The 18,695-nt window shown below is 43.7% G+C and overlaps 1 protein-coding gene across 2 annotated transcripts in view; it reads right to left on the bottom strand.

Annotated features, from left to right (window-relative positions):
* The window catches only part of ZNF827 (zinc finger protein 827), a 168,745-nt gene that overhangs the window by 76,718 nt on the left and 73,332 nt on the right, over window positions 1–18,695 (bottom strand). For both annotated transcript variants that reach the window (XM_077755912.1, XM_077755911.1), the window contains exon 6: window positions 363–602. In XM_077755912.1, coding sequence (XP_077612038.1) covers window positions 363–602 — 240 coding nt within the window. The remainder of the gene's footprint in view (window positions 1–362; window positions 603–18,695) is intronic.

Genomic DNA, 18,695 nt, shown 5'->3' with positions numbered 1-18,695 from the left:
ATTCAAGTTTGTCATTTGAACATTGGGTGGGGGTCGGGGGGGGGGGATGGCTGTTAATCAGATCAACTGCCTAAGCAAAATTGGAGGTGAGATGTTTAGCCTAGTCAACAGGGATCATTTGCACAGAACTGAATAGAGTTCTAATTTCAAATGATTCTTAACTATTTATTAAAGAAAGTTTGGCAGGAGTTCTACTTGGCAACGTTTTATTAACTGCTAGTTTGAGTGGCAGCATGCGTGTTAAAGTAACAAAATTGATTTCTGTCCGAAAAATCCTATAATCTAGGTGTTTTTTACTTTGTTAGAGTGGCTTTCCTTCCAATTATTCCCAATTATTGACATTTCCCTGCACAGAAACGTACCTGACAGTTGAAAGAGAAGCTCGGAAGCCATCTTCACAGAGATATCCTGACTGAAGAGGTTTCTCTCCGGGGGCACTCTGCCCTCTGGCATCTTCTGTAAGGGTTCGGTTTTCTCTCGCCCGATTAAAGTGCTATAGCCAACATTCCGGCTGGGTGATACTGAGACATGGGAGTCCTGGATGTCAACCTCCATGGGCTCCTCTTTAATCTTCACCATCTGAGTTTCCTTGTAGCTTTCCGCTGCAAGCAGGTGGATGAGGAAAAACAAGAACACCATGGTTTAAAAATTCGGAACCAAATCCAGTTTCTCATCACAGAGAGAACCATGAGGATCGTGTCTGGGAGCTGGATAGAGGAGCACCACAGCTCACGAGAAACAGTTTCAAAAACGACTTGTCCAGGGGCGCCTGGGTGGCTCAGTCGGTTAAGTGTCTGACTTCGGTTCAGGTCATGATCTCATGGTTCGTGGGTTCGAGCCCCACGTCGGGGTCTGTGCTGACAGCTAGCTCAGAGCCTGGAGCCTGTTTCAGATTCTGTCTCCCTCTCTCTCTGACCCTCCCTGCTCATGCAGTCTCTCTCTCTCTTTCAGAAATAAATAAAACATTAGGAAAAAAACAGAAACAAAAATGACTAGTCCAGCCCAACTGGTTTCCTGAAAAGGTAGGGAGCGGAAGCCCAGAGAAGTGACTTGCCCAAGGCCATGGGAGCAGCAGCAGAGCCAGGCCTAGGTCTCCAAACCACCCCCTACTCTGTGCCCAGGGTCTCCTGACCACTCCCCCAACTGCTCCATCCTCTCTGCCATGCTGCGTCCAGAACTAATGAGAACATGGCAATGCCCGTCCTTGTTTTAGAACTTATGCAATTCCAGCAAATCAAAATACAAGCAAGCATATTAACATTACGATTGTCTCCCTCAATTTTTAAAGCTCTGACCATTTTTTCTTCTCTCTCTTCCAGGGCACCTAAATTAATAAAGGGTAAATAGGGCCGATTCAACTGAGACATTTATACCTTGCTGGGAGCTAGTAATCCTCAAGACCACCTAGGAAGTTAATTGTAGCCCAAGGATCAACGCTTAGAAAAACAGCAATCTTACAGGTTATAATAATGGTTCAATTTACTGACTGTTGTTGCTTTAGGTGTGACTATTAGATGTTTGATCTTTAGTCTGAAACATATATTCGCCTTGTAAAGTCAGAGTGTCTTTATGTCCACGCAGTCCTTAGAGCTAATGATAGAGCATCTTTGAAACAAAGTGTGGCAGTCAGACCATTAATTTGGGTCACTTTAAAATGAGCACACTTTCAAATCAATAAGCATTTACTAGTAACTACAGCAAACTCAGCATTCTGGGAGAAAAAGAGGAGACAGATAGATAGCAAATAGTGGCCCCTCAAAATATGTCTACATCTTAATCTCAAGAAGTTGTCAATGTCACTTTATTTGGAAAACATGTATTTGCACATATGATTAACTTAAGGATCTCAAGATGAGATTTTTCTAGATCATCCAGGTAGGGTCTAAATGACATGATAAGTGTCCATATAGATGAGGACAAGACACAGTGGAAAAGGGCATGTGAAAACAGAGACAGTGCTCTGAACTGAAAATGTGCCCCACTCCACCCCCAAATTAATATATTGAAACCTCATCCCTACTATGATAGAATTTGGAAGTGGGGCCTTTGCGAGGTGATTAGTTATAAGGGTAGAGCCCTCATGAATGGATAAGTGCCCTTCTAAAAAAGACCCCAGAGAGCTCCTAGACAGCAAATACTGGAATACTTGGGCTCGTTGATTTTGGACTTCCCAGCCTCCAGATCAGTGAGAAATAAATTTTTTTCATTTATAAGCCACCCAGTCTATGGACTTCTGTCGTAGTAGCCTGACCTGAGCAAGACAAGAGAGTGGAGTCGTGTAGCCACAAGCCAAGGTCACTGCTCTAAGCTGGGGTGGTTAGAGAAAATTATGCCCTCCTTACAAAACACGAGATAAGTGAGAGCCAAGTACATGTACAGCTTATTGAGTTGTAGGAAAGAAGACAGAAGAGCATTTCTAATTAAATGATTACAGTTAATATAGTGTTGTCAATAAGAGCTTAAATATGAAGTGTGCAAATTGTTCTTTTTTCTTCTTGACATATTACACATGCTTTTCAGGGAAAATGACTTGTGTTTTTGTCAGCAACTAAATTGCAAGCAACTGTTATGTTTAATTTAGATCCCTTCCCCCTCTTCCTATTCTTGCCAAGCTGCTGTTTCTCTGTACATCTGTGAAACTCATAAAAACCAAGTTCATTGATTCAATCCTGGTAAAAAAAAAAAAAAGAAAAGAAAACATAAAAGTTACACACCTAGCCTCTCTGCCTTGACTTGTGGTCCACCTGATTCTTTCTGGAGTACCGACTCTACCCCCTGGCAACCCCTTAGGGATTTGGTGACCTGACAGCCACCGTGACCGCTAGCTAGCTACCTCACTCATGGATGGAGTCACAACACACATTTCCCTCTCTGTGTTCCCTCAGAGTACTTAATATTTGGAAAATAAAGTGGGGTCAGTGTCACAGGTATGTAATAATGTCTCCGAACCATGCAAGTCATTCCAAGGCTTGAAGACAAACACAAAAACATACCAGAAACGGATTCATTTAATTTTTAAAAAGGATCTCAATGATACAAAGAGCAAAGCTGGAAGGAGGCTCCATTCTCTTTGTCTTTTTCCGTCCCCTTTCCCCAGCGTTGTCCCTGGGTTAAGAATCATCTGGCTAGGGGTACCACTGACTTGAATGGTATCAGGTTTTGAAAGCTACTTGGGATAATTTCAAGTATGATTTACATGAAGTATTGTCTGCCCTTTCTTATGATAACTCTTGACCTTTCAAAAATGCACAAAACACTGATTACTGATAAAAAGCCTTTAGTATTTTTAATCTACCTGATAGACTTGAGACTCACAGAGAAGAGTTTTCAAACTGACATCTCAATGGGCAAGTGAGGCATAATATAAGAAATATCTTGGTGCTCCTTGCTCTTCCATGCAATAGCATTATTGCCAAGTGTTTTTTTGTTTCTTGTTTTTTGTTAAAGCAGGGTTTCTCAACCTCAGCACTGTTGACGCTTGCCGCCAGGTACTTCTTTATTTTGGGAGGCTGTGCTGTGCATTCTAGGATGGTTAGCAGCATCCCTGGTCTCTACCCACTAGATACCAGTAGCACCCATCCTCCACGTGTGAGAACCACAAATAACCCCAGACGTTGCCGATACCCTCTGGGGGAGGCAAAATCACCCCACCTGAAAACCGCTGCTATAAAGTTTTTGCGACACTTTGGTTTTTAGCCCCTTCCCCTAAATTTAATCAGCACCCGAGGCAAATAAGAAAGAAAAGCTGCTCTTAAGTTACAGCTAAGGCTCCCCCACATCTTGATCCCATCCCAAGCTGGTGCCTGGACAGGCTAGCGTAGGAGGCAGGAGGCAGGCTGATTTGGGAACAGATCCCAAGTCGGCTAGAGATCCCACCGGCCCTCTCCCACCTTGGCCTAGGGCACCCTGACAAAACAGCTGCGGAGTTCATCATTTCACTCTTTGCTTTGACTCCCACATCCAGAAACATGCCTACCCATCCAGAGTTTACTCTTTTCCACCCTCTTCCCTCTCCGCACGCACTGTAAATCCTTCTAGAATCTCTTCCTAAAATAATAGGACTAATACTAGTTTTACCCCAAGTGACCTGTTCTGCTATTCCAAGAAAGAAATTGGCACATGGAAAAAGATGAAAGACAAGAGTGTTAACAGTAGGTTATGCTTGGGACGTGGGTTGAAGGCGACTGTTTATTGCAATGCTCATTGGTATCTTGTAATTTTTCTATGATAAGTATGGATATTTTGTCATTTGCTTAAAATTTTAAAAATAAAAAAATGACAACGTATGCCCATAAAATGGTGACTATTTCCTCTTTAAGAGTATTTAGAGGGGCACTTGGGTGGCTCAGTCGGTTAGGTGTCCGACTTGGGCTCAGGTCATGATGTCACAGTTCATGAGTTTGAGCCTCACGTCGTGCTCTGCGCTGACAGCTCAGAGCCTGGAGCCTGCTTCGGATTCTGTGTCTCCTTCTCTCTCTCTGCCCCTCCTCCCTCATGCTCTGTCTCTGTCTCTCTCTCTCTCAAAAATAAATTAACATTAAAAAAAGAGAGACTATTTAGAACACTGTGCATGTCTGACAGCATAGGAAAAGTGGGTTTGCAAATTAGGTAAGTCCTATTCAAACTCTGCTTGGCAGAGGGGAAAAAGCAATGAGAACGCAATAATATTGTCTTCTCTACTTTCACAAACACAGTACACATTAGTAATTATCAAACGGGTTTATGTCATTCATCGGTCATGTGGTCATTCTGCCATTTTTAAAATGTCCACTATGCACTGAGTACTAGGACAGAGGCTATGCGGGATACAGAGGCAAAGGAGGCATGGTTCTTGTCCTCAAGCACTTTAAATCTAAATGAATGATCAGACAAGTACAAACAGCCCTCTACTAGAAAAGGTAAAATTAAAATACAGTGTGGGAAGAGGAGTCAAGGAAGACGGGGAACCAAAGCACAAAGGCGGAATTGTACTCCACCCGGAGTGTTCACAGAACGTCATGTTTTCTGGTTTGGCTGGGGGGCCAGAATGGAGAGGTGGGGCCGGCACCTTGAATAAGCCAGACTCATAGGGTAGAATATAAACATAAAAGCAACTCTATTTCTGTCTCCTATTGTCTCTTTAAAACTGCCCTGTAGAAAGAGCTCCTCTCCTGTCCCTGGGTGAGAAAACTCAGGCAGGCCCAAACCTGATAATTCGCAGATAATTCAAACCCTTACGGTCCTCTGAACAGCAAATGGTCCTGATTCAGAAGCCAGAAGGCCCAATCCTATGTGTCAGTCCACAGTTCCACCTTCTGTGAGGATGAGGCCTCGCGCCTCCCTGGAAGGGTCGCCAGGTAGCCTTTTGGGAGGGAGAGATCTGTTTCTTCTCTCTTCTTGTTGCCTTCTCCCCAGCACACTAGTGACCCTTTCAGACCCTAGAAAAGAGGTGGAGAAGGAGGGGCGGGGAGAGGCTGGAAAGGTCTTTGCTAGCCTCTTCTAGAATGGTTTCACCCTGTTATGGCCAGCAGGCATTTCTCTCACGGTATTCGAGCATGGAGTCTTCAGAGGTCTTTTTCTTAATGTTTTATTTATTTATTTTGAGAAAGAGAGGGAGAGAATCCAATCTGAGCTGTCAGCGCAGAGCCTGACTTGGGGCTCCATCTCACAACTAGGAGATAATGACCTGAGCCCAAATCAAGAGTCGGACGCTTAACTGACGGTGCCACCCAGGCGTCCCTCTTCAGAGACCTTTAACTTTGAGGTGATCTTTCTCCTGTAGTTCCCTTTACCTGACTGAACTCCCTCTTGTCTGGGGTCCCCTATTTCCTCCGCTGACCCGGGAATCTGCCTGTCTGCTTCCATCCCCGTGTCACTGAGGCCCCACCAATCGTCTACGCAGCCCCACTGGAAGGCATAGAAGACAACACCCGTACCATTTGTCTTGTGAGAAAACGGTCTACCCTGGGGCCACAGTTAACCCCCTCCCCCCCCTTTACTTGATCCTCCCAACAGCGCAAGCTCAGACCCCACACAGCCCTGCAGCGGCTCTCAGCTCTCGTGCACTCAGCACCCATAGCAGCTCTCCACTTCCCACCTTCTGATTTCCCAGGCGGATGTTGGATACCAGTGCACTTGCCTCCTGAGAAAAACAGGACAAGCGCCCCAGTGGGTGTCCCTTAAGCTGTGCTGTCTAGATTTGGGGTGAGACCAGAANCTGTGTGTGTGTGTGTGTGTGTGTGTGTGTGTGTGTTAAAATACACATAACATAAAATTTACCATTTTAGTCATTTTTAAGTGTACAGTTTAAGTATATTCATACTATTGTGAAGCCATCACCAACCATCATCTCTAGATTTTTTCACCTTCCCTAACGAAGCTCTACCCACTAACACTAACTCCCCATTCCCCTTCCCCTCAGCCTCTTGTAACCACTGTTCTATTGTCTGGCTCCAGGAGTTTCCTTCCTTCCTTCCTCTCCTCCCTCCCCCCTCTCCCCTCCCTCCCTGTCTCTCCCCTTCTTCCCCCTCACTCCTTCCTTCTTCCCTCCCTTTCTTCTCCTTCATCCTTTCCCCTTCTCTCCTCCCTCCCTTCCATCCCCTCTCTACCCTTTCCCCCTCCCTCCCTTTAAAATTCTTCATGCTGAAACCTTGGTGCTGAAGCCAAATCCTCCACTGAACAACCGTTTAACAAAGAGGGTCACATTATATTTCAGAGACATAAAACCGGAGAGCTAGGTAGGGGCAGAGTGCAGAATCTTAGGTGGGGGCCCGGAAGCCCGCAGGGAGTGGGGGCCAGGGAGGAGCCAGCCTGGGGAGGTTTGCGCAGAGGAGGAGCACGATCGGATTGCACCGCAGAAGGCCAAACTGGCAGTGGCTCTTGGAAGGCCTGGGAGGAAGTGGCAATGAGGGCGGTTGTTAGGAGCTTACGGTGGTAATCCAAGCAAGGAGAGGATGAGGGCCTCAACTAAAGGTCACAGGGAGAGAAGAGATTCACAGGATACGCTAGAGGTTGAATGGGGAGGAGCTGGGGGCGACTGGCTGGGAGTCTGAATACAGAATGAAGAGACCACCGTGGGAGAAATTACAAGAAAGTCTGTACATGGCCTGGAGGAGGGTAGCGTGATTAGAAGAATAATTCTGATTTCTAAGCCTTGAGATTTGGAAGATGCCATCAGCTGGAGTAGGAAAATAGAAAAGTTGAGCTGGGGAGAAAGATGGAGGGAAGTTTTCCGTTGTGTTTTGGCTAAGTACTTAGCCAGGAAGTGGAGGTGGGGATGACTGTGGGCAGTAAAAGGGGTAGTCACCAGTGACGCACAGACCAGCAGGCATCTGACGCCAGAGGGCTTGGGGAGACCCAAAAGGAGACGAGTAGAGAGAAGCAGATGGGGAAGAACTGTTACCTCTACTTTTAGAAGGAGGAAGAAAGAGTGAGGAAAAGAGGAGGAGAGAGGCACGTGGTTGAGGGCACAGTTGGTTGAGCATCTGACCGGCTCAGGTCATGATCTCACAGTTCGTGAGTTCAAGCCCCACAACAGACACTGTACGGACAGTGCAGAGTCTGCTTGGGATTCTCTCCTTTTCTCTTTGCCCCTCCACCTCTAGTGCATGTTCATGCACACGTGCACTCCCTCTCTCTCAAAAATAAATAACCATTAAAAAAAGAGAGTGAGAGAAGAGGAGGAGGAGGAAAGGGAGTGGCCCAGCATGGTGAGTTCATGGAAACCTGGAGAGAAGGCAGAGAGGCAACCGGGCACCTTCATGAGAGCCTCCTGAGCTTCAGGCCCGCTGCTGCACTCCTGCCCTGGGGTTCCTGCACCCCCAGAGGATTATTCCTCTTAGCTCTGTCCCCTCTAAAGCTCCAGCCCCCTCACAGCATCCCTCAGCACACCTCCACATGCCTTCGTGTTTCTGTGACTCCTGTCCAGCTGCCTGAATGTGCCATGCTGTTCCTCACCCTATTCCTTCTAAAACACCCCAATCACATCCTATCCAGATTTCAAAAGTACACTTGGCCCCTGAACAACTCCTCTGCCTGCAGCTGAAAATTCACACATAGGGGTGCCTGGGGGGCGCAGGCGAAGAAGCGTCCAACTTTGGCTCAGGTCACCATCTCGTGGTTTGTGAGTTTGAGCCCTGCATCAGGCTCTGTGCTGATGGTTCAGAGCTTGGAACCTGTCTCAGATTCTGTGTCTCCTTCTCTCCTCCCCTGCTCACTCTGTCTGTCTGCCTCTCTCTCTCTCTCTCTCTCTCTCAAAAATAAACACTTAAAAAAGAAAAAAAAAAAGAAAATTCATATGTAACGTTTGACTCCTCCAAACCTTAAACACTAACAGCCTGCTGTTAACTGGAAGCCTTAACAATAACATAAACAGTCACTTAACATAGGTTTTGTATGTCGTATCCATCCTAACGGTATTCTTACAATAAAGCTAGAGAAAACATTAGAAAATCATGAAGAAAAGACATTTACAGCACTGTACTGTATTTATTGCAAAAATCCCTGTATACGTGGACCCACATTGAAGTGGGCCTGCACAATCCCGTCTGTGCCGTTCAAGGGTCACCGTATTCAGGTGTCCCCTCTGTGAGCAGATTTCCTTTATCTTGGTCAAGTGACGCTCTCTCTCTGCTCTATCCTATCTCTAGTCTGTATGGCCCCTGCAAATCCTGTAGTGCGCCGCAATGGTTACGCACACACGCGTGTCCCCGCTGGGCCAAACTGGCAGGGGTGAGCTAGATTCTTATTTGTCTTTCATGCCCAAGACACTGCACAGAGCCTGGCACATTCGATATGCTTAGTGTGGTATCCGTCACATGTGTCACCTGGAGCACAGCACACAGCAGGCGTGCGATGCTACCCTCTCTTGACTCCTCGGTCTGCCACAGATATTCATCCAGGCAATGAACTTAAAAACAAAATATGAAAGGATGGAACACTGGCCACTTCACTGTAACAGACAACGAAAATTGACCCGGGCGGTTAACTCTCCAGGCAGTTCACCATCATGATCCCAAACTAGCATTTTAGAATAACAAGAAGCTGGGGCGCCTGGGTGGCTCAGTCGGTTCAACATCCGGCTTCAGCTCAGGTCATGATCTCACGGTTAGTGAGTTCGAGCCCTGCATCTGACTCCATGCTGACAGCTCAGAGCCTGGAACCTGCTTCGGATTCTGTGTCTCGCTCTCTCTCTGCCCCTCCCTTGCTCACACTGCCCTCTCTCTGTCTCTCAAAAATAAATAAATATTAAAAAGATTAGAATAACAAGAAGCTTAAAAGAGTGTGTGGGAGCAATGCCATCTCTGCTGTGTGGAAACAGTCCACTTTTGAGAGTGATATTCCTGTCAAGTAGATAAACTGAAAATCTTTCATCTCCAACTTGCCATCCTCAAAGCTACGGGGTTCTGGTTGGTCACAAACACATGGTCCGGGTATGAAACCTGATCCCCGTAGACAGTGGTTTTACTATCAACACCTGTGAAGAACAGTGCAGGTCAAAAGGACCAGGTGAAGTGACATGATCAACCGGGAATAAGAAGTGAGATCACGTGGTAACATCCTCTCACAGGGCCTGGGACCGCTGGCATCTGATGAAGGCGGCCACGTTCTGCCTTTGTTTTCTCTTGCTTGACTTTGCCCTTGCCAAAATCAAAATGGAATGTAGAGTTGGGTTGGGTGTCCTGGGTCGCTCAGGGAGGCACCCAGCCCCAGGCCTGCTCTCGCAGAGGTGAGGATGGAGGCAGAAATGGAAACGTTATTCCCCAGAAGTCTGACACTATCCATCAGACTCTCTCTCCTCCAAGAGAAGCAGTGTGGGAGTGAGGCCAGCCTCAGCCGGGCCACCATTCCTTCACCCTAAGACGGGGAGCTGGGTCTCCAGCAAAATGGAGATAAACTTAGCTCTGTTATTCGTATGCGAATTAAGAAACTGAGTCTTAGATGTCGACTGTCATTCTTCCTTTCCTCTTTTTGAGTCCGTCCTGTCTTTCTGAAGCAGCCATCGCTCGGAACACAAGCACAAGCATCCTGACACGATTTCCTGTTCTTTAGGGGACTGGACTGGTATACGCTTCTCCCCGGGAAGTTTTATATTAAGTTTCATTTTTCTCCACAGTGTGGCCCTTGGTTCATTTCCACCATGCCTAGAGTACAGGGGGCCTCAGAGGAGAGAAGCTCCCCTTCCCTGCTCTGAGGAACAAAATCCAAGCCTCAGGCTTTTCCACGGATGCTGCCACACCCCGGAGAGAGGCAACACGGGCTCTCAGGAGCTTCCTACTCTCCCTGTGGGCACACCGCTCACCTGCTCCTGGAGAAAATGGGAGGGAATGCTCTCCATGAAAGAAAACAGCGGTGCAGCAGATTCTTCTCTAGTTCTCCTAAGAACATACAAGAACCTTCAAAAACAGTATTTTCCAACAGAGGAGCCCTACCTGACCTCCAGTACACACACACTCACACACACACACACACACACACACACACACACACACACACACTGTTGATTCCTAAAACAATTTCAAAGTATTTTATCAGAACTGGCCTTTTGAATTGGCTCCCCAAAACTGTAAGTCACCTAGTGTTTCTCCTCTGAATCAGTAGAGTACCTGGCAGTCCTGAAGGAGAATTCACAGACACCTCATGATTTAGCTAGGCACACGAGAATTCATAGTTCACTAGACAGAGGTAAGCAGGGGGTCAACTTAGAACCAAGTGTTTACAAATACACAATGAGGCAGGTGCCCGGGTGGCCCAGCCGGCTAAGTACCTGACTTTGGCTCAGGTCATGATCTCACGGTTTGTGGGTTTGAGCCCCGCGTCCGGCTCTGTGCTGACAGCTAGCTCAGAGCCTGGAGCCTGCTTCAGATTCTGTGTCCCCCTCTCTCTGTACCTCTCCACTGCTCACACTCTCTCTCTCTCTCAAAAATAAATAAACATTAAGAAAATGAAAACTGAAAAAATAAAAGCATCCAATGAGGAACACCAGGGGCCCCATCCGAATCGGCAAGGACAAATAGGCCCTAAAAAATGGAACTTGAACTTTAAAGGTAATAAAGAGTTAGTGAGACCTGGGAGTTCTCTGTCAGGGGTCCAAGAAACCTTCTGTCCTGTTAGAGCCAAGCACTTGATGCTTTCTTCTTCAGTCGACTTTTAAACTTGTCTTCACACCGTCCCAACCAGCAAGCAGTGCAACAGATCCTCACCTGACATCTCTCAGCTGGGCACTGGCTGGTGTTTTCAGTTGGCCACAAAACCGGGACCACTGTCGTAGCACAAATTTTGGACTCAATTCTGAGTATGATGTTACCTCGTGTTAGCAGACACAGGAGGCTCACGTGAAAAAAGGAAGTCTTTCCTTGGTCATGCAGAAGACAATCACGAGTCAGAATAAATACATCCATCACACTACACAAATTCTGCATTCAATTTCACTTGTGTCCAATGACAATCAAGCATTCATTCAAACGCTTTGGTCACTGGGGGCTCCAGGAGAAAAGCTTCTCCAACCAGCAGATGATGTAGGGCGGCTCAGTCATTATCTTTTGACCCCCGAGTGTCCTGGTGTTAATGTAAAACCTCTCCCAACCACCATGTTTTCTTTTCATTTGATGATTTCACTAGAAATTAGCTAAAGAGGCGCATTTAAACTGTATGTCTGCCATTTGGTAACACTCCAAATGATCTCATTTTTAAAAAATTAACCTATTTTTCATCTAATGTCCAGAATATACTTCGCCTGTCTCCCATTAAAAAAAGAAAGAAAGAAAGAAAAAGGGTCAATTAAAGTATCTGATCTAACCTTAAATCTATTTAACATTATTATCCTTTGCCATTTAATAAATCTAAGCCCTGTCCACCTCATCTGCTGTGATTAATAGGCCTTTATATATCCTTCTATGAACCTGAATGCTGGCTGGGGGCTGGGAGGGGTTGCATGTATAGGTTTAAAGCAGAATCCCTGAAAGATTCAGTAAAATTATTTCTGACATAAAAATAATCAAAAAGCAGGGCTCCTAGGTGGCCGAGTCAGTTAAGCATCTGACTCTTGATTTCAGCTCAGGTCATGATCTCAAGGTTTGTGAGTCTGAGCCCCACATAGGGCTCTGTGCTGACAGTGGGGAGCCTGGTTGGGATCTTCTCTCTCCCTCCCTCCCTGCCCCTCCCCTGCTTGTGCGTTCACTCTCTCGCTCTCTCTCTTTCTCTGTCCAAAAATAAATGAACTTAAAAAAAATAACCAAAAAGTGAGGTCCATCTCTGTCAGGTGGTCAGTTGACCACTACTTTATGCACAAAGAGGAGGTAGAAGGACAGAGAGAGTCCCTAGTACCCAGAGAGAGGAAGGAGCAAGGGAAGATTTTTATTTCAATAACTGAGTTTTAATAAATTTTAAGTATTTTCCACTAATGATAACAGGGTATATGTATACGCATCAAGTTTAAAATGTTTCCCTTGGGTGATGCTATCGCTGAATCATGTCCCAAGGATATCTCTGTTGAGAAATCCTGACTATTTCCCTTCCATTGATGCTCCCAGCAGCCTGGGAAGGGCTGGTAAGTCTGGTGCAGATCGCAGAACATCACAGAACAACAGAGGTAGAACTCGGGCACTAACTAAGTAGAGTGAGATATGGACAGCCATATCGACGGGATGGGAAGAGAATATGGGACCCGTGCAGGAGAGGGCACTGTCTCACTCTCCTTCGTGTCCCTAGTACCTAAAGCAGGGCTTACAAAATAGTGGGAGCTCAATGTTGAATAAATGAGTAAGTGAAAGAAAACAAACAAAATAGTAAGAAAGATGGAAGACCATAAAGAAAAAATGGAAAGATTGAGAACTCAAGAACAGAGTTCATTTAAACCCCTAAGACATCTTTACATGCTCGTGCCAGGGACCAAATCCCTCAGACCCAATGATAAATGAACCTTGCTTTTGATAGGGCACCGTCCCTAGTACCATGCTTGTGGGGATCCTTGGTCTGCGGGTGGGACCATGCGATGGTGGCAAATGGTCCCTCTAGGCTCTTAACTCCCCATAATTCTTGGAGACACGAGTGCATGGGTATCCTCACGATGTATTCTGGCTGTGTTTCAACCTTCTTTTCCAAATGTTTTTTTTTTTTAATTGAAGCTACTTACAAGTAGCAATAAATGACTCATTTTAATTTCCCTTTCTCCCTCTCCGTTCCTGTGTCCCCTCCAGTGCAGGTGCTGAAGAGCAACAAACAGCTAATCGGAGGCAAGGGGAGGAAGGGGGTGGTGACTCCTAAACTGAGAATGAGGCCCTAATGCTTGACCACTCACTGTTACACAAAGGATGAACACTGCAGTTCTGGGTGTCTCCCAGAAAGCCGAGAAAGAGTCGGATAGGAAGAGCTTTCTAACATAAACAATGTGTTAGGAGAAAATATTTTCAACAGCATTAAAATGGGATAAACAGGGCACAAAGGCTTTAGCACAAGTAACTGAAGGAGACCACCATCTGTCTCCGTTAAATTATCCTCCTACTTCCCAGTTTTCTTCTTTATTTGCCACAGCTCTTTAAAACGAAGTGAGGAGAAAAAGATATTTTCTACATATTATCCAATATGTGAGCTAATATGTAAGTGTTGATGAATTCCAAGTGAAGGTTACTACCAATATTCAAATGCAGAGCGAGGCATGCTGATTCCACTCTCAAAATAAGTCCGCAAATCACTGCAACTTCACCTTTCATTCTCATTAATCCTTTATCTCTGCTGAGAGCCTCTCTCCTTCTTGACCAGAGGGGCTACTAGGCGTACCTTTAGCTACATATATGTGGACGACAGGACTCCTCCAGTAAGGTGTCTCCATGAATACTCCCACCCCAAAACACTAGGAAGAATCTCTGCTAGCAACAGTACGGAGGTGTGTGAATATGTTCAGGTGGGTTTAGGGGGGATAGGGATGGTAGTAGTAGGAAGTAAGGAAGTGAGTTAATAAATCATTCTTTAAACAATGACCCTCACCACCTGATTTTGGACCCAAGATGAAATGTGGTGGGTCACTAGTATATTCTTTCACTTCTCCCCCATTTCTCCAGCTGTGGAGATAAGTGATCGAAGCATACGGCAAGCCACCGGAAACCAGGAAATGTGCTCGAATCCAGCTACTATCCCACATTTGAAAAATAGGAAGTAAATCAACTCAGAGCACAAACTCAGGATGGTTTGGATTTGGGAAAAATAGATACATGGGTACAGTAAATAGAATTATGAGGAGGGCAGACCAAGATCCCTTCAGAAAGAATGTCATTGGTCCTCCTACTTGGATAAAGCAAAAATGTCACTTTCCAATCCTTTGTCTTCACATAACAATAATAGAGGCCATTAGGGAGAAACAGAAACAAACAAAGCCTAAAGTGAGTAGAAGGAAGGAAATAATAAAGATTAGAGGAGAAATAAATGAAACAGAAACTAAAAAACAAAACAAAAGAACAGATTAATGAAACCAGGAGCTGGTTCTTTGAAAAGATAAACAAAATTGGTAGAGTTTGAGCCAGATTCACTTAGAAAGAAAGAGGACTCCCATGAAATCAGAAATGAAGGAAAAAATAATAAATGACACCACAGAAATACAAAGGATTATAAGAGAATATTGGGAAAAATTATATACCAACAAATTAGGTAACCTAGAAGAAATGGATAAATTCCTAGAAACATACAACTTTCTAAAACAGGATCAGGAAGAAATATAAAATTTGAAAAGACCAATTACTACCAGTGAAACTGAATCAGTAATCAAAAAACTTCCAACAAACAAAAGTCCAGGATGAACTTCACAGGTGAATTCTACCAAACATTTAAAGGAGAATTAATACCTATTGATCTCAAACCATTCCAAATTATAGAAGAGGAAGGAAAGCTTCCAAATTCTTTCTGCAAGACCAGCATTTACCCAGGTGAAGACACTACAAAAATAGAACTATATTCCAATACCTTTGATGAATATGGATGCAAAAATCTTCAAAAACCATTAGCAAACCAAATCCAGCAATACATTTAAAAAACCATTTATCATGATCAAGTGGGATTTATTTCAAGGATGCAAGCATGGTCCGATATTTGCAAAGTAATCAACATGATATATCACATTAACAAGAGAAAGGATAAACGCCATATGAGCAACTCAATAGATAAAGAAAAAGCATTTTACAAAGTACAACATCTATTCATGATAAAAGCTTTAAGCAAAGCAGGTTTAGAGGGAGCAGATCTCAACATAATAAAGGCCACATATAAAAAACCCACAGCTAACATACTACTTAATGGTGAAAAACTGAGAAGTTTTCCTCTAAGGTCAGCAACATGACAGAGATGTCCACTATCACCACTTTTATTCAACATAGTACTATAAGTCCTAGCCACAGCAATCAAAGAAAGGAAGGCATCCAAATCAGAAGGAAAAATAAAATTTTCACTATTTGCAGGTGACATGATACTACATACAGAAAATTCTAAACTCTCCACCTAAAAACTATTAGAACTAATAAATGAATTCAGCAAGGTCACAGGATACAAAATTAATATACAGAAATCCATTGTATTTCTATACACTAATAATGAAGTCGCAGAAAGAGAAATTAGGAAAACAATTCTATTTACAATTGCACCAAATTAATAAATACCTAAGAATGAACGTAATCAAGGAGGTGAAAGGCCTGTACTCCAAAAACTATAAAACATTCATGGAAGAAATTAAAGATGACAGAAATAAATGAAAAAATATTCCATGCCCATGGATTAGAAAAAGCAATATTATTAAAATGCCCATACTACTCAAAGCAATCTACAGATTTAAGACAATTCCTATCAAAATAGCAACAATACTTTTCACAGAACTAGAAAAAGTAATACTAAGATTTGTATGGAACCGTAAAAGACCTTGAACAGACAAAGCAATATTGAGAAAGAAGAATAAAGCTGAAAGTATCACAATCCCAGATTTTAAGTTATACTACAAAGGTATAGTAATCAAAACAGAATGGTAGTGGCACAAAAATACACACGCAGAACAGAATAGAAAGCCCAAGAATAAACCCATACTTGTATGGTCAATTAATCTACAACAAAGGAGGCAAGAATACACAATGGAAAAAAGACAGTCTCTTCAATAAACGGCGTTGAGAAAATTGGACAGCTACATGCAAAAGAATGAAACTGAATCGCTTTTTTATGCCACACAAAAATAAACTCGAAATGGACTAAAAAGTAGGAGACCTGAAACCATAAAACTCCTGGAAGAAGATGTAGGAGCAATTTCTCTATCATTGACCATAGAAACATTTTTCTAGATATGTCTGCTCAAGCAAGGGAATCAAAAGCAAAAGTAAACTATGTGTACTACACCAAAATAAAAAGCTTTTGCACAGGGAAGGAAAACATCAACAAAATAAAAAGGCAATCTACTGAATGGGAGAAAACATTTGCAAATAATGTAACCAATAAGGAGTTAATATCCAAAATATGTAAAGAATGTATATCACTCAACACCCCCAAAATTAATAATCCAGTTAAAAATGAGCATAAGATATGAATATTTTTCCAAAGAAGACACACAGATGGTCAACAGACACATGAAAAGATGCTCAACATTACCCATCATCAGGGAAATGCAAATCAAAACCACCATGAGATAGCACCTTCAGTCAAAACGGCTAAAATCAACAACACAAGAAACAACAGATTTTGGCTAGGATTTGGAGAAAAAGGAACCCTCTTACACTGTTAGCAGGAATGCAAACTGGTACAGACACTGTGGAAAATAGTATGGAGGTTCCTCAAAAAATTGAAAACAGAATTACCGTATGGCCCAGTAATTCTACCACCGGATATTTACCCAAAGAAAATGAAAACACTAATTCAAAAATACATATGCACCTCTCTGTTATTTAAAATAGCTCAGATTGGGGCGCCTGGGTGGCTTAGTCGGTTAAGCGTCCGACTTTCGCTTGGGTCATGATCTCGCGGTTCGTGGGTTCGAGCCCCGCATCGGGCTCTGTGCCGACTGCCAGCTCAGAGCCTGGAGCCTATTTCAGAGTCTGTGTCTCCCTCTCTCGCTGACCCTCCCCTGCTCACGCTGTCTCTCTCTCTCTCTCCTAGAAATAAATAAAAATAAAAATAAAAATAAAATAAAATAAAATAAAATAAAATAGCTCAGATATGGAAGCAACCCAAATGTGTATCTATAGAGGAAGGAATAAAAAAGATGTGGTGTATATTTATACAATAGAATATTACTCAGCCATAAAAACGACTGAGATCTTGTCATCTGTAACAGCATGAATAGACCCAGGGGTATTCTGCTATGTGAAATAAGTCAGTAAGAGAAAGACAAATACCATATGATTTTATTCATATGCGGAATTTAAGAAACAAATGAAAAAACAAAGAAAAAGAGACAAAAAAGCACTCTTAAATACAGAGAACAAACTGGTGCTTGCAGGAGGGTGGTGGGTGGGGCTATGGGTGAAACAGATTAAAAAGATTAAGGGTACACGTATCTTGATGAGCAATGAGTCATGTATAGAATTGCTGAATCATTATATTGTACACCTAAAATTAACATAACACCGTTAAACTTTTTTTAGTTTAGAATTTCTTTTTTTTTTTTTTTTAAAGAAAAATAGAGGCACCTGGGTGACTCACTCAACTAAGCGTCTGACTCCTGATTTAGGTTCAGGTCATGATCTCATTGTTCATGAGTTTGAACCCCATCTCAGGCCCCAAGCTGACAGTATGGAGCCCACTTGGGATTCTCTCTCTCTCTCTCTCTCTCTCTGCCCCTCACCTGCTCATGTGTTCTCTCTCTCTGTCTCAATAAATAAATAAAACTTAAAAAAGAAAAAAAAGAAGGAGGATAGAAGCCATAAGGGAGAACAGTTTGCTTCATTAGTTTCCCATTCTTGATCCAATATGGACACTGCCCTACCCAATGGAAACATGTTCCATGGCTTTCAGACTGTGGGTATCCTCTGGTGCTTACACACTGAGTGACCAAGGCACTATCACCCACTTGAGGCCCTGTTCAGCGGGTGATGGGCCACTGAGCAGTGGACAGGCTACATGGCAGTAAAGAAAGGATTTCCTTCTTCAGAGGCACCTCTGTAATACCAGTTTGTATCCAGATGAGCACAGAACCCATTGGGATTTAATTATACACGTGAATAAGTTACAGGTGAAAGGTTGATAAGGCATGTGGAGAAGACCCACTGTGGAATGAGTATGTTTTAGATCTCTCGTTGAGGGAAATAGTGGCCGTGCTCTTCCTTACAGACTATAACTGTGGTAACATACAGCCAAAAGGGCTGGAACCTTTTCGAGAAACATAAAAACCAGGGTGGTACACAGCTTCTACTGGGCAGGGAAATTTGTCCTCTGTGTGAAAAACAGCATAGAATGTTTGACTGGTTACTCAAATATTTGCATCGACACTGCAATTGGACCCCTCTGAAACTAAAGCTTCTTCGTAGAGCTGTCACCATTGAATAGTACTTGGTAGTGGCCTCTCTTGGTCACAGTTCGTGTTGTAGAGAACACCTGCAGTCATTTACACCAAGAAACAGAAAACAACACAAGAACGAGGAGGGCACGCCATCCCAACTGCAAACACATTTTCTAGGTGGCATTCTTCATTCTTTTGTTCAGTATTATCAAAGGAAGATCTGGAACCCGTCCACACCTCATCCTGCCCTACTTACACC

This window comes from Crocuta crocuta, unplaced genomic scaffold (genome assembly GCF_008692635.1).
Source record: "Crocuta crocuta isolate KB4526 unplaced genomic scaffold, BGI_CrCroc_1.0 scaffold112, whole genome shotgun sequence".
NCBI classification, from domain to species: domain Eukaryota; kingdom Metazoa; phylum Chordata; class Mammalia; order Carnivora; family Hyaenidae; genus Crocuta; species Crocuta crocuta.
This window is presented reverse-complemented; position numbering and strand designations above follow the sequence as displayed.